Source organism: Pongo pygmaeus, chromosome 2, assembly GCF_028885625.2.
Source record: "Pongo pygmaeus isolate AG05252 chromosome 2, NHGRI_mPonPyg2-v2.0_pri, whole genome shotgun sequence".
Classification (NCBI taxonomy): Eukaryota; Metazoa; Chordata; class Mammalia; order Primates; family Hominidae; genus Pongo; species Pongo pygmaeus.
The window spans coordinates 67,745,700-67,757,729 of record NC_085930.1 but is presented as its reverse complement, the minus strand read 5'-3'; the positions used below and the strand labels follow the sequence as shown (position 1 = coordinate 67,757,729).

General features: G+C 47.0%; 1 protein-coding gene across 2 annotated transcripts; it reads left to right on the top strand.

Moving 5' to 3' along the window:
- Positions 1 to 245: 245 nt before the first annotated feature.
- Positions 246 to 9,925, top strand: VHL (von Hippel-Lindau tumor suppressor). Of its 2 annotated transcripts, XM_054481362.2 has the most exons (3): positions 246 to 702; positions 5,046 to 5,168; positions 8,049 to 9,925. In XM_054481362.2, the coding sequence occupies exons 1-3, from the start codon at positions 363 to 365 to the stop codon at positions 8,225 to 8,227; spliced, it is 642 nt and encodes a 213-aa protein (XP_054337337.1). In that variant the 5' UTR covers positions 246 to 362; the 3' UTR covers positions 8,228 to 9,925. The 2 variants fall into 2 exon arrangements, with proteins under 2 accessions (XP_054337337.1, XP_054337338.1); XM_054481363.2 differs by lacking the exon at positions 5,046 to 5,168 and having other exon boundaries at positions 285 to 702.
- Positions 9,926 to 12,030: the final 2,105 nt, after the last annotated feature.

The following is a 12,030-nucleotide window of genomic DNA, read 5'->3' as shown; positions in this document are numbered from 1 at the left end:
TGCACTCCAGCCCGGGCGACAGAGTGAGACCCTGTATCAAAACAAAACAAAACAAAAACCTGTATCAAAAAAAAACAAAACAAAAAAACAAACCTTAGAGGGGTGAAAAAAAAATGTATAGTGGAAATACAGTAACGACTTGGCCTACCCTCGACTCCGTTACAAGGGCCCCTGGCGCTGGGGGGATCCTTTTGCGCACGCGCACAGCCTCCGGCCGGCTATTTCCGCGAGCGCGTTCCATCCTCTACCGAGCGCGCGCGAAGACTACGGAGGTCGACTCCGGAGCGCGCACGCAGCTCCGCCCCGCGTCCGGCCCGCGAATCCCGCGGCGTCTGGCCCGGGTGGTCTGGGCCGCGGAGGGAATGCGCCGGAGGGCGGAGAACTGGGACGAAGCCGAGGTAGGCGCGGAGGAGGCAGGCGTCGAAGAGTACGGTCCTGAAGAAGACGGCGGGGAGGAGTCGGGCGCCGAGGAGTCCGGCCCGGAAGAGTCCGGCCCGGAGGAACTGGGCGCCGAGGAGGAGATGGAGGCCGGGCGGCCGCGGCCCGTCCTGCGCTCGGTGAACTCGCGGGAGCCCTCCCAGGTCATCTTCTGCAACCGCAGCCCGCGCGTCGTGCTGCCAGTATGGCTCAACTTCGACGGCGAGCCGCAGCCCTACCCAACGCTGCCGCCTGGCACGGGCCGCCGCATCCACAGCTACCGAGGTACTGGCCCGGCGCTTAGGCCCGACCCAGCAGGAACGATAGCATGGTCTGCTGAAGCCCCTCTACCGCCCCGGGGTCCATTTTGCAGACGGGGAACTGAGGCCCCTTGAGGCGGGACACATCCAGAGTGACGCTGCTCGCAAGCGTGAGAGCATTCTTTTTTTTTTTTTTTTCCTGAGACGGAGTCTCGCTCTGTCGCCCAGACTGGAGTGCAGTGGCGCGATCTCGACTCACTGCAGCCTCCGCCTCCCGGGTTCAAGCGATTCTCCTGCCTCAGCCTCCTGAGTAGCTGGGATTACAGGCGCGCGCCACCGCGCCCGGCTGATTTTTATATTTTTAGTAGAGAAGGGATTTCACCATGTTGGTCAGGCTGGTCTCGAACTACTGACCTCGTGATCCGCCCGCCTCGGCCTCCCAAAGTGCTGGGATTATGGGTGTGAGCCTTTGCGCCCGGCCCAGAGCATTCTTTATAAGCATTTGAAGGTGGCTCCCCCCAGTCCTCCGCCCCACGTGTATTTTCCCCTAAAAGAAAACCTGCATCCTTAACACCCCATCTCTTCAGTCCTGATGACTCCGGTGGGCCAGTTCTGCATAGTCGCTGCCCTCATGGAGAACACATTCCTCCTGGGGAGACTGACAGATGCATAGACAGGAACAAGCCAGGGTCATGTTGGCGCCGGAAGAGCCGACCGTGTTTGGCGTGGGAAATTGACCTACCTGCCTGCTGGGAGATGGAGGGTTGCGGTTGTGTGGTTTCAGTTAAGGAGCACTTCCCAGAGAAGGAAGGGAGCAGGATGGAGTAGGAACTAGCCAACCCTAGGTAAGAGGTTCTAGACATGCGCGCGTTGAGACATGGAGTCTTGGGAGAGGACGCTTAAGAGATGATTTTACCCCCAGGAATATGGGGGCATTGAATTTTTTTTTTTTTTTTTGAGACAGGGGTCTTGCTCTCCAAGCTGGAGTGCAGTGGCCCAAGCTAGAATGCAGTGGCGCGATTGCAGCTCATTGCAATATCTGCCACCTGGGGTCAAGTGATTCTCTTGCCTCAGCCTCCCGAGGAGCGGCGATTACAGGCGTGCGCCACCACTCCTGCCTAATTTTTTTTTAGTAGAGACTGGGGTTTCGTCATTTTGGCCAGGCTGGTCTCGAACTCCTGACCTCAGATGATCCACCCGCCTTGGCCTCCGAAAGTGCTGAGATTACAGGTGTAAGCCACTGCGCCCAGCCCTTTGAAAATTTTTTTTTCTCTCTCTGTCTCTCTCTCTCCCTCTCTCTCTCTCTCTCTATTTTTTTTTTTTTGAGGTGCAGTCTGGATCTGTCGCCCGACTGGAGTGCTGTTGCACAATCTTGGCTCACTGCAACCTCCGACTCCCTGATTCAAGCGATTCTCCTGCCTCAGCCTCCCGAGTAGCTGGGATTACAGGCATGCACTACCATGCCCAGCTAATTTTTGTATTCTTAGTAGAGACAGGGTTTCACCATGTTGGCCAGGATGGTCTCCATCTCCTGAGCTCGTGATCTGCCTGCTTCGGCCTCCCAAAGTGCTGGGATTACAGGTGTGAGCCACAACGCCCGGCCGAAAGTTTTTAAGCAGGGACATGACATTGTCGGATTTACGTACTGAAAAGCTCACCCAGGTTGCCAAGTGGTTTAGAGGGGAAAGACTACTGTGGAGGAAGCAGTTTGGTCGTTGTGAAAACCCAGGTGAGGAATAACTAGGCCTTACCTAAGGTGCAGGCAGTAATCTTCCCATGGCCTTTAAGCAGAGAAGTAGTCCTAGTGTCACTTAATCTTTACAAAGGATTTTTGCAAGGATCCTGATAGATCTTTTCTTCCTTGAGGGTGATATACTTAATACACTTTTACACCAGACTTCTAATGTTAGATGAAGAACACGGTATTTCCAGGGATCAACATTTCTGTAGGTTCCTATTTTATATAGGAAATTGTATACATTTTGTATTTTACTCCAAAATTTTTCTGTGCCCGATTTAATATAAAAATTTATTGAGGCTGGGTGCAGTGGCTCATGCCTGTGATCTCAGCACTTTGGGAGGCTGAGGCAGGAGGATTTCTTGAGCCCAGGAGCTGGAGACCAGCCTGTGCAACATAGTGAGACCCTGTCTGTATTTAAAAAAAAAATAAAAATTTCTTGAAAAATTAGCAGGGCACATTCCTGCCTTTAGTCCCAGTTACTTGGGAAGCTGAGGCAGGAAGATCACCCGAGCCCAGGAGTTGGAGGCTACAGTGAACTATGATGGTGTCTCTGAACAGTTGCTGTACTCTAGTCTGGTAACATAGCAAGACCCTGGCTCTCTATCTTGTCTTTTTTTTTTTCTTTTTTTGAGACAGGGTGTCCTGCTGTTGCCTGGGCTGGAGTGTGGAGGCTGGAGTTTGGTGGCATGATCACCACTCATTGCACCCTTAACGCGGGCTCAAGCAGTCCTCCCAGAGCTTCAGCTTCCCAAACTAGGTGGGACTATAGGCATGCTCCACTATGTCTGGCTAATTTCTTTTTTTATTTTTATTTTTAGTAGAGATGAGGTCTTGCTATGTTGCCCAGGTGGAGACTTCATCTCTTTTTTTTTTTTTTTTAAATTTTTTATTATACTTTAAGTTCTAGGGTACATGTGCACAATGTGCAGGTTTGTTACTTATGTATACATGTGCCATGTTGGTGTGTTGCACCCATAGAGACCTCATCTCTTAAAAAAAGAAAATAAAATTACTTTTGAAGGTACTTAATGCACTGAATTGTACATTTACAAATGGTTGAAATGGTAAATGTTTGAGGCAGGTGGATCCACCTGAGATCACGAGTTCAAGACCAGCCTGACCAATATGGTGGAACCCTGTCTCTACTAAAAATACAAAAGTTAGCTGCCTGTGGTGGCATGCGCCTGTTTAGTCCCAGCTACTCGGGAGGCTGAGGCAGGAGAATTGCTTGAACCTGGGAGGCGGAGGTGGCAGTGAGCCAAGATCGCGCCACTACACTCCAGCCTGGGCAACAGAGCAAGACTCTGTCTCTAAGTAAATAAATAAAATGGCAAATTTTATGTATATTTTACCACAATTTAAAAAATTACCAGTTTACATTTCTTAAAATTTCCCACCAAATCTGTAAGTAAATTTATGCCCCGAGGAACAAGTGCTATATTTATTCTGAGACAACCTCCTCCTTCCTTAAACAGAATCTTAGGGCTGAGGCTTGCTTCCTGCCCTGTTTTGTATGTGATGTATGTATTTTGAAAATTCTGGGCCGGGTGCAGTGGCTCACTCCTGTAATCCCAGCACTTTGCGAGGCCGAGGTGGGCGATCACAAGATCAGGAGATCGAGACCATCCTGGCTAATACGGTGAAACCCTGTCTCTACTGAAAATACAAAAAATTAGTCGGGCGTGGTGGCAGGCACCTGTGGTCCCAGCTACTTGGGAGGCTGAGGCAGGAGAATGGCATAAACCCGGGAGGCGGAGCTTGCAGTGAGCTGAGATCGTGCCACTGCACTCCAGCCTGGGCGACAGAGCGAGACTGCGTCTCAAAAAAAAAAAAGAAAAAGAAAAGAAAATTCTGGTATAATTTACATACAGTAAAATGCACAGATCTTAGGGTTTGATGAGTTTTCTCTTGACATGTTTTTGCACTTCCTTGTTTTTGAGAAGCACTGATTTGAGAAGTCAGTGGCTTTCTCTCTTTAGTTTGCAGGGTTTGCTGTGATTTGCAATCATGTACTTGACCTAGGCTTCCCTTTTCCACCATGGTAGCAGAAAGGGCATGGGATTTAGAGCTTCAAGTACGTGCTCTTTGCTTACTGTCTTATACCTTGAGCATGTCACTTCTCCTCTCAGACCTGTTTTCTCATCTGTAAATGGATCTGTTGTGAGGACTGACTGAGATAATGTTACTAGAAGGGCTTTGTATGATATTTAAGCAGAGTGAGAGGTAAGCTTTTTGTGTAGGTCAGGGGAAATGGAGAAAATAGGTGCCCTGACTCAGACCAGTCTGGCTCTTTTTTTTTTTTTTGGAGATGAAATCTTGCTCTGTTGCCCAGGCGGGAGTGCAGTGGCGCGATCTCGGCTCACTGCAAGCTCCACCTCCCGGGTTCACGCCATTCTCCTGCGTCAGCCTCCCGAGTAGCTGGGACTACAGGCGCCCACCACCACACCCAGCTAATTTTTTTGTATTTTTAGTAGAGACGAGGTTTCACCGCGTTAGCCAGGACGGTCTCCATCTCCTGACCTCGTGATCCACCCGCCTCGGCCTCCCAAAGTGCTGGGATTACAGGTGTGAGGCACCGCGCCCGGCCACCAGTGTGGCTCCTTAACAACCTTTGCTTGTCCTGATAGGTCACCTTTGGCTCTTCAGAGATGCAGGGACACATGATGGGCTTCTCGTTAACCAAACTGAATTATTTGTGCCATCTCTCAATGTTGACGGACAGCCTATTTTTGCCAATATCACACTGCCAGGTACTGACGTTTTACTTTTTAAAAAGATAAAGTTGTTTGTGGTAGTAAGTACAGGATAGGCCACTTGAAAAATTAAGCCCAGTCCTTAATTTTTGCCTGATGTCAGGCAAGGTATCCAATCTTTTTGTATCCTATTCTCTACCATAAATAAAATGGAAGTGATGTATTTGTATGTTATGTGTTAAAGATGTTATGGTGTCTCAAAAGCACTTTGGGCTCTTAAGAGACAAGCAAAATTAAAGTATCATATCATAGGTTAGTTATGTAGAATTGTAGAATTATGAATGCCTTTTGTTTCCCTGGCTGAATTGTGCCCTGGCGTTCCAGGAGAACAATGTGTAGAGCATGAGATATTTTGGCTTATTTGTTGTTGACTTCTAATGTTTTTTTATTTTTTTGAGACAGAATCTTGCTGTGTTGGCTAGGCTGGAGTGCAGTGGCGCAATCTCAGCTCACTGCAACCTCCGCCTACTGGGTTCCAGCGATTCTCCTGTCTCAGCCTCCCGAGTAGCTGGGACCACAGGCGTGTGCCACCCACTCCGCTAATTTTTTGCATTTTTAGTAGAGACGGGGTTTCACCGTGTTAGCCAGGATGGTATTGATCTCCTGACCTCGTGATCCACCCACCTCGGCCTCCCAAAGTGCTGGGATTACAGGCGTCAGCCACAGCACCTGGCCTATGTACTTTTAATTTAACACAATCAACCTCACAGTGCCAATCAGAGGTGTTTATTTTTATTTTTATTTTTATTTTTAGAGAGTCTCACAGTGTCATCCAGGCTGGAGTGCAGTGGTGTGATTTCAGCTCACTGCAACCTCTGCATCCCGGGTTCAAGTGATTCTCCTGCCTCAGCCTCCTGGGTAGCTGGGGTTATAGGTGCCTGTCACCACACCTGGCTAATTTTTGTATTTTTAGTAGAGATGAGGTTTCACCATGTTGGCCAGGCTGATCTTGAACTCCTGACCTCAGGTGATCCGCCCACCTCAGCCTCCCAAAGTGCTGGGATTACGGGATTACAGATGTGAGCCACTGCGTCCAGCCTGTTTTTTTTTTTTTTTTTTTTTTTTAATCATTGAAGATTGGTATAATACTTCACTATTTGTTTGAAGCTCAAATGATTTTATCAGGGTAAACCCTAATAAACTGATGTTTCCTATGGGTATAAAAAAACTCACTAAAGACCAGCAATGTATGGTGGCTCATGCCTGTAATCATGCCTGTAATTCCAGCACTTAGGGAGGCTGTGGCGGGAGGGTTGCTTGAGACCAGGAGTTCTTGACCAGCCTGGACAACAAAGTGAGACCCCAGCTCCACAAAAAATTTTTTTTTTAATTACCTGGGCATCTTAGCATATGCCTGTGGTCACAGCTATTTCGGAGGCTGAGGTGGGAGGATCCCTTGAGCCCAGGAGTTTGAGGCTGCAGTGAGCCATGATCACACCACTGCACTCCAGCCCAGGTGACAGAGTGAGATCCTGTCTCAAAAAAAGAAAAAAAACTCACAAACCCCCCAAATACATGGGTTTCATAGGATTCAAACTAATATGTGTGTATACTTCCTGTTTTAAGGAAGTAGATACATAAAAATGAGCATTGCTGAGTTAAATTTGGTAAATTTGCCTTATAGAATACCCTTGAGTACGTTTCCAGTGAGTGTAAAATAGGAATTGGGATACCCAATTCAGTTGTACTAGATTTTCTAAGTGCACGTTGTTTTGGTTATGTGTTTTGTGACTACCACCCCAAAACTAATAAAAACAAATAACCACCTTTTTTTTTTTTTTTTTTTTTTTTTGAGACAGAGTCTCACTGTGTCACCCAGGCTGGAGTGTAGTGGCATGTGATCTTGGCTCACTGCAACCTCTGCCTCTCGGGTTCAAGCGATTCTCCTGCTTCAGCAGCTGGGACTGCAGGTGTGCACCACCAAGCCTGGCTAATTTTTTGCATTTTAGTGGAGACGGGGGTTTCACCATGTTGACCAGGCTGATCTTGAACTCTTGAGCTCAGGCAGTCTGCCTGCTTCAGCCTCCTAAAGTGCTAGGATTACAGGCGTGAGCCACCGCGCCCAGCCCACCATTTTATTTGTTCATAATTCTGTAGTCCAGGCTGGGCTCAGCTAGGCAGTTACTCTGCTGGTGGTAGTCGTTGGTGTGGCTGCCTTTTGCTGGCAGCTGGGGGCTGGGCCTGTCCCTCTTTTTTTTTTTTTCTCTTTTCTTTTTTTTCGAGATGGGGTCTCCCTCTGTCACCCAGGTTGGAGTGCAGTGGCATGATCTTAGCTCACTGCAACCTCTGCCTCCAGGGCTCAAATGATCCTCCCACCTCAGCCTCCCCAGTCACTGGGACTGCAGGCATGTGCCACCATGCCTGGCTAATTTTTTGTATATTTTGTAGAGACGAGGTTTCGCCATGTTGCCAGGCTGGTCTCGAACTCCTGAGCTCAGGCGATCTACTCACGTTGGCCTCTCAAAGTGTTGGGATCACAGGCATGAACCACCATGCCTGGCCAGGGCCTGTTCCTCTTTATGTGGTCTCTCTAGCAGGGTAGCTCAGGGCTTTCAAAAGTATAAAAGCAGAAGTCGACAGGCCTTTTTAAGGCTTTGGCCCAGAATTGCCATTGTCGCTTCATCCACATTCAGTTAGTTAAAGCAATCACAAGCCCAGCCCATTTCAAGGTGAAATTACTACAGAGGCATGAACACCATGAGGTGTCCACAGGGGGCCATCAGCATAACACACTGCCACATACATTCACTCACTTTTTTTCTTTAACCTAAAGTGAGATCCATCAGTAGGAAAGGTAAGTTGTTGGCAAAGCCTCTTGTTCATTCCTTGTACTGAGACCCTAGTCTGCCACTGAGGATTTGGTTTTTGCCCTTCCAGTGTATACTCTGAAAGAGCGATGCCTCCAGGTTGTCCGGAGCCTAGTCAAACCTGAGAATTACAGGAGACTGGACATCGTCAGGTCGCTCTACGAAGATCTGGAAGACCACCCAAATGTGCAGAAAGACCTGGAGCGGCTGACGCAAGAGCACATTGCACATCAACGGATGGGAGATTGAAGATTGCTGTTGAAACTTACACTCTTTCATCTCAGCTTTTGATGGTACTAATGAGTCTTGATCTAGATACAGGACTGGTTCCTTCCTCAGTTTCAAAGTGTCTCATTCTCAGAGTAAAATAGGCACCATTGCTTAAAAGAAAGTTAACTGACTTCACTAGGCATTGCGATGTTTAGGGGCAAACATCACAACATGTAATATAATGCCTGCCCATTAGAGAAGTATTTATCAGGAGAAGGTGGTGGCATTTTTGCTTCCTAGTAAGTCAGGACAGCTGGTATGTAAGGAGGTTTGTATGAGTAATTCACTGGGAATTGCAGCGTATCGTTTAATTTTAAGAAGGCGTTGGCATCTGCTTTTAATGCATGTATAATCCATTCTGCATCCGTAGTGGCTGGTGACTCGTCTGCCTCCTGCTTTGGGAAGACTGAGGCATCCTTGAGGCAGGGACAAGTCTTTCTCCTCTTTGAGACCCCAGTGCCTGCACATCATGAGCCTTCAGTCAGGGTTTGTCAGAGGAACAAACCAGGGGACACTTTGTTAGAAAGTGCTTAGAGGTTCTGCCTCTATTTTTGTTGAGGGGTGGGAGAGGGGACCTTAAAATGTGTACAGTGAACAAATGTCTTAAAGGGAATCATTTTTATAGGAAGCATTTTTTATAATTTTCTAAGTTGTGCACTTTTCTCAGTCCACTCTTGTCGAAGTGCTGTTTTATTACCGTTTCTAAACTAGGATTGACATTCTACAGTTGTGATAATAGCATTTTTGTAACTTGCCATCCGCACAGAAAAGAGGAGAAAATCTGCATGTTTGATTATGGTATTAATGGGCAAATAAGTTTTTGCTAAATGTGAATATTTCTGTTCCTTTTTGTAAATATGTGACATTCCTGATTGATTTGGGTTTTTTTGTTGTGTTGTTTTGTTTTGTTTTTTTGAGACGGAGTCTCGCTCTTGTCACCCAGGCTGGAATGCAGTGGCGCCATCTCGGCTCACTGCAACCTCTGCCTCCTGGGTTCACGCGATCCTCCTGAGTAGCTGGGATTACAGGCGCCTGCCACCATGCTGGCTAATTTTTGTACTTTTAGTAGAGACAGTGTTTCGCCATGTTGGCCAGGCTGGTTTCAAACTCCTGACCTCAGGTGATCCGCCCACCTCAGCCTCCCAAAATGCTGGGATTACAGGCGTGTGGGCCACCGTGCCTGGCTGATTCAGCATTTTTCATCAGGCAGGACCAGGTGGCACTTCCACCTCCAACCTCTGGTCCTACCAGTGGATTCATGGAGTAGCCTGGAATGTTTCATAGTTTTCTAAATGTACAAATTCTTATAGGCTAGACTTAAATTCATTAAATCCAATACTTCTATCAGACTCAGTTTTTTGTAACTAATAGCTTTTTTTCCCATTTTTATTCTACTCCTTCCCTAATAGCTTTTTAAAAAAATCTCCCCAGTAGAGAAACATTTGGAAAAGACAGAAAACTAAAAAGGAAGAGAAAAGATCCCTATTAGATACACTGCTTAAATACAACCACATTAACATTTTGAGCTATTTCCTTTCAGCCTTTTTAGGGCATATTTTGGTTGGTTTTTACATAGTTGAGATTGTACTGTTTATACAGTTTTATACCCTACTTTTTCATTTAACTTTATAACTTAAATATTGCTCTGTGTTATTATAAGCTTTTCACAAACATTAGTATAGTCTTCCTTTTATAATTAATGTTTGTGGGTATTTCTTGGCATGCATCTTTAATTCCTTATGCTAGCCTTTGGGCACAATTCCTGTGCTCAAAAATGAGAGTGATGGCTGGCATGGTGGCTCCCGCCTGTAATACTTTGGGAAGCCAAGGTAAAAGGATTGCTTGAGCCCAGAACTTCAAGATGAGCCTGGGCTCATAGTGAGAACCCATCTATACAAAAAATTTTTAAAAATTAGCGTGGCGGCACACATCTGTAATCCTAGCTGCTTGGCAGGCTGAGGTGAGAAGATCATTGGAGTTTAGGAATTGGAGGCTGCAGTGAGCCATGAGTATGCCACTGCACTCCAGCCTGGGGGACAGAGCAAGACCCTGCCTCAAAAAAAAAAAAAAAAAAAAAAAAATCAGGCCAGGCATGGTGGCTCACGCCTGTAATCCCAGCACTTTGGGAGGTCGAGGTGGGCAGATCACCTGAGGTCAGGAGTTTGAGACGAGCCTGGCCAACATGGTGAAACCCCGTTTCTACTAAAAATACAAGAATTAGCCGGGTGTGGTGGCGCACGCCTGTAATCCCAGCTACTCAGGAGGCTGAGGCAGGAGAATCACTTGAACCCAGGAGGCAAAGGTTGCAGTAAGCTGATATCGCACCATTGCACTCCAGCCTGGGTGACAGAGCGATACTCTTGTCTCAAAAAAAAAAAAAAAAATTCAAATCAGAGTGAAGTGAATGAGACACTCCACAGTTTTCCTTCTACTCCAAATTTCAACTGATTTTAGCTCCTCCTTTCGACATTCAACAAATAGTCTTTTTTTTTTTTTTTGAGATGGAGTCTCGCTCTGTTGCCCAGGCTGGAGTGCAGTGGTGCAATCTCTGCTCACTACAAGCTCCACCTCCCGAGTTCAAATGATTCTGCTGGCTCACCCTCCTGAGTAGTTGGGATTACAGGCGCCTGCCACCATGCCTGGCTAATTTTGTATTTTTAGTGGAGACGGGGTTTCACCATGTTGTCCAGGATGGTCTTGATCTCCTGACCCTCGTGATCCACCCACCTCAGCCTCCCAAAGTGCTGGGATTACAGGTGTGAGCCACCGCGTCCAGCCGGCTTTATTTTTTTTTTTTAAGCTGTCTTTGTGTCAAAATGATAGTTCATGTTCCTCTTGTTAAAACATGCAGGCCGAGCACAGTGGCTCATGCCTGTAATCCCAGCATTTTGGGAGGCCGAGGCGGATGGATCACCTGAGGTCAGGAGTTCAAGACCAGCCTGGCTAACATGGTGAAACCTCATCTCCACTTAAAATACAAAAATTGCCGGCCGTGGTGGCTCACGCCTGTAATCTCAGCACTTTGGGAGGCCTAGGCAGGTGGATCACGAGGTCAGGAAATCGAGACCATCCGGGCCAACACGGGTGAAACCCCGTCTCTATTTAAAAATAGAAAAAGTTAGGCGGGCATGGTGGTGAGTGCCTGTAGTCCCAGCTACTCAAGAGCCTGAGGCGGGAGAATGGCATGAACACAGAAGGCGGAGCTTGCAGTGAGCTGAGATGGTGCCACTGCACTCTAACCTGGGCAACAGAGCGAGACACCTTCTCAAAAAAAATCAAAAAACAAAAATTATCCAGGCGTGGAGGTGGGCACCTGTAATCCCAGCTACTCGGGAGGCTGAGGCAGGCGAATCTCTTGAGCCCGGAAGGCAGAGGTTGCAGTGAGCCAAGATCACACCATTGCACGCCAGTCTGGGCAACAAGAGTGAAATTCCATCTCAAAAAAAACAAAAAATATCATGCACTTTGAGTACTGTGTTTTTGGTGTTGTCCAAGGAAAATTAAAAACCTGTAGCATGAATAATGTTTGTTTTTCATTTCATATTTTGTGAATGTATTAAATATATCGCTCTTAAGGGACTGTGAAGTTCCTATTTTAAGTTTTTTTTTTTTTAAAGCTGTTCTTTAATACGTTAAATGGTGCTGAGTAAAGGAAATAGGCAGGATGTGTTGTGTGGTGTTTTAACCAGGCACTTCTCTCTCAGAGAGTTTTGAAACCTGTTTTACATAAAGGCCCAGGATGGGAAGGAGATCCAAACATAAGCCACCAGCCTCATTCCAAG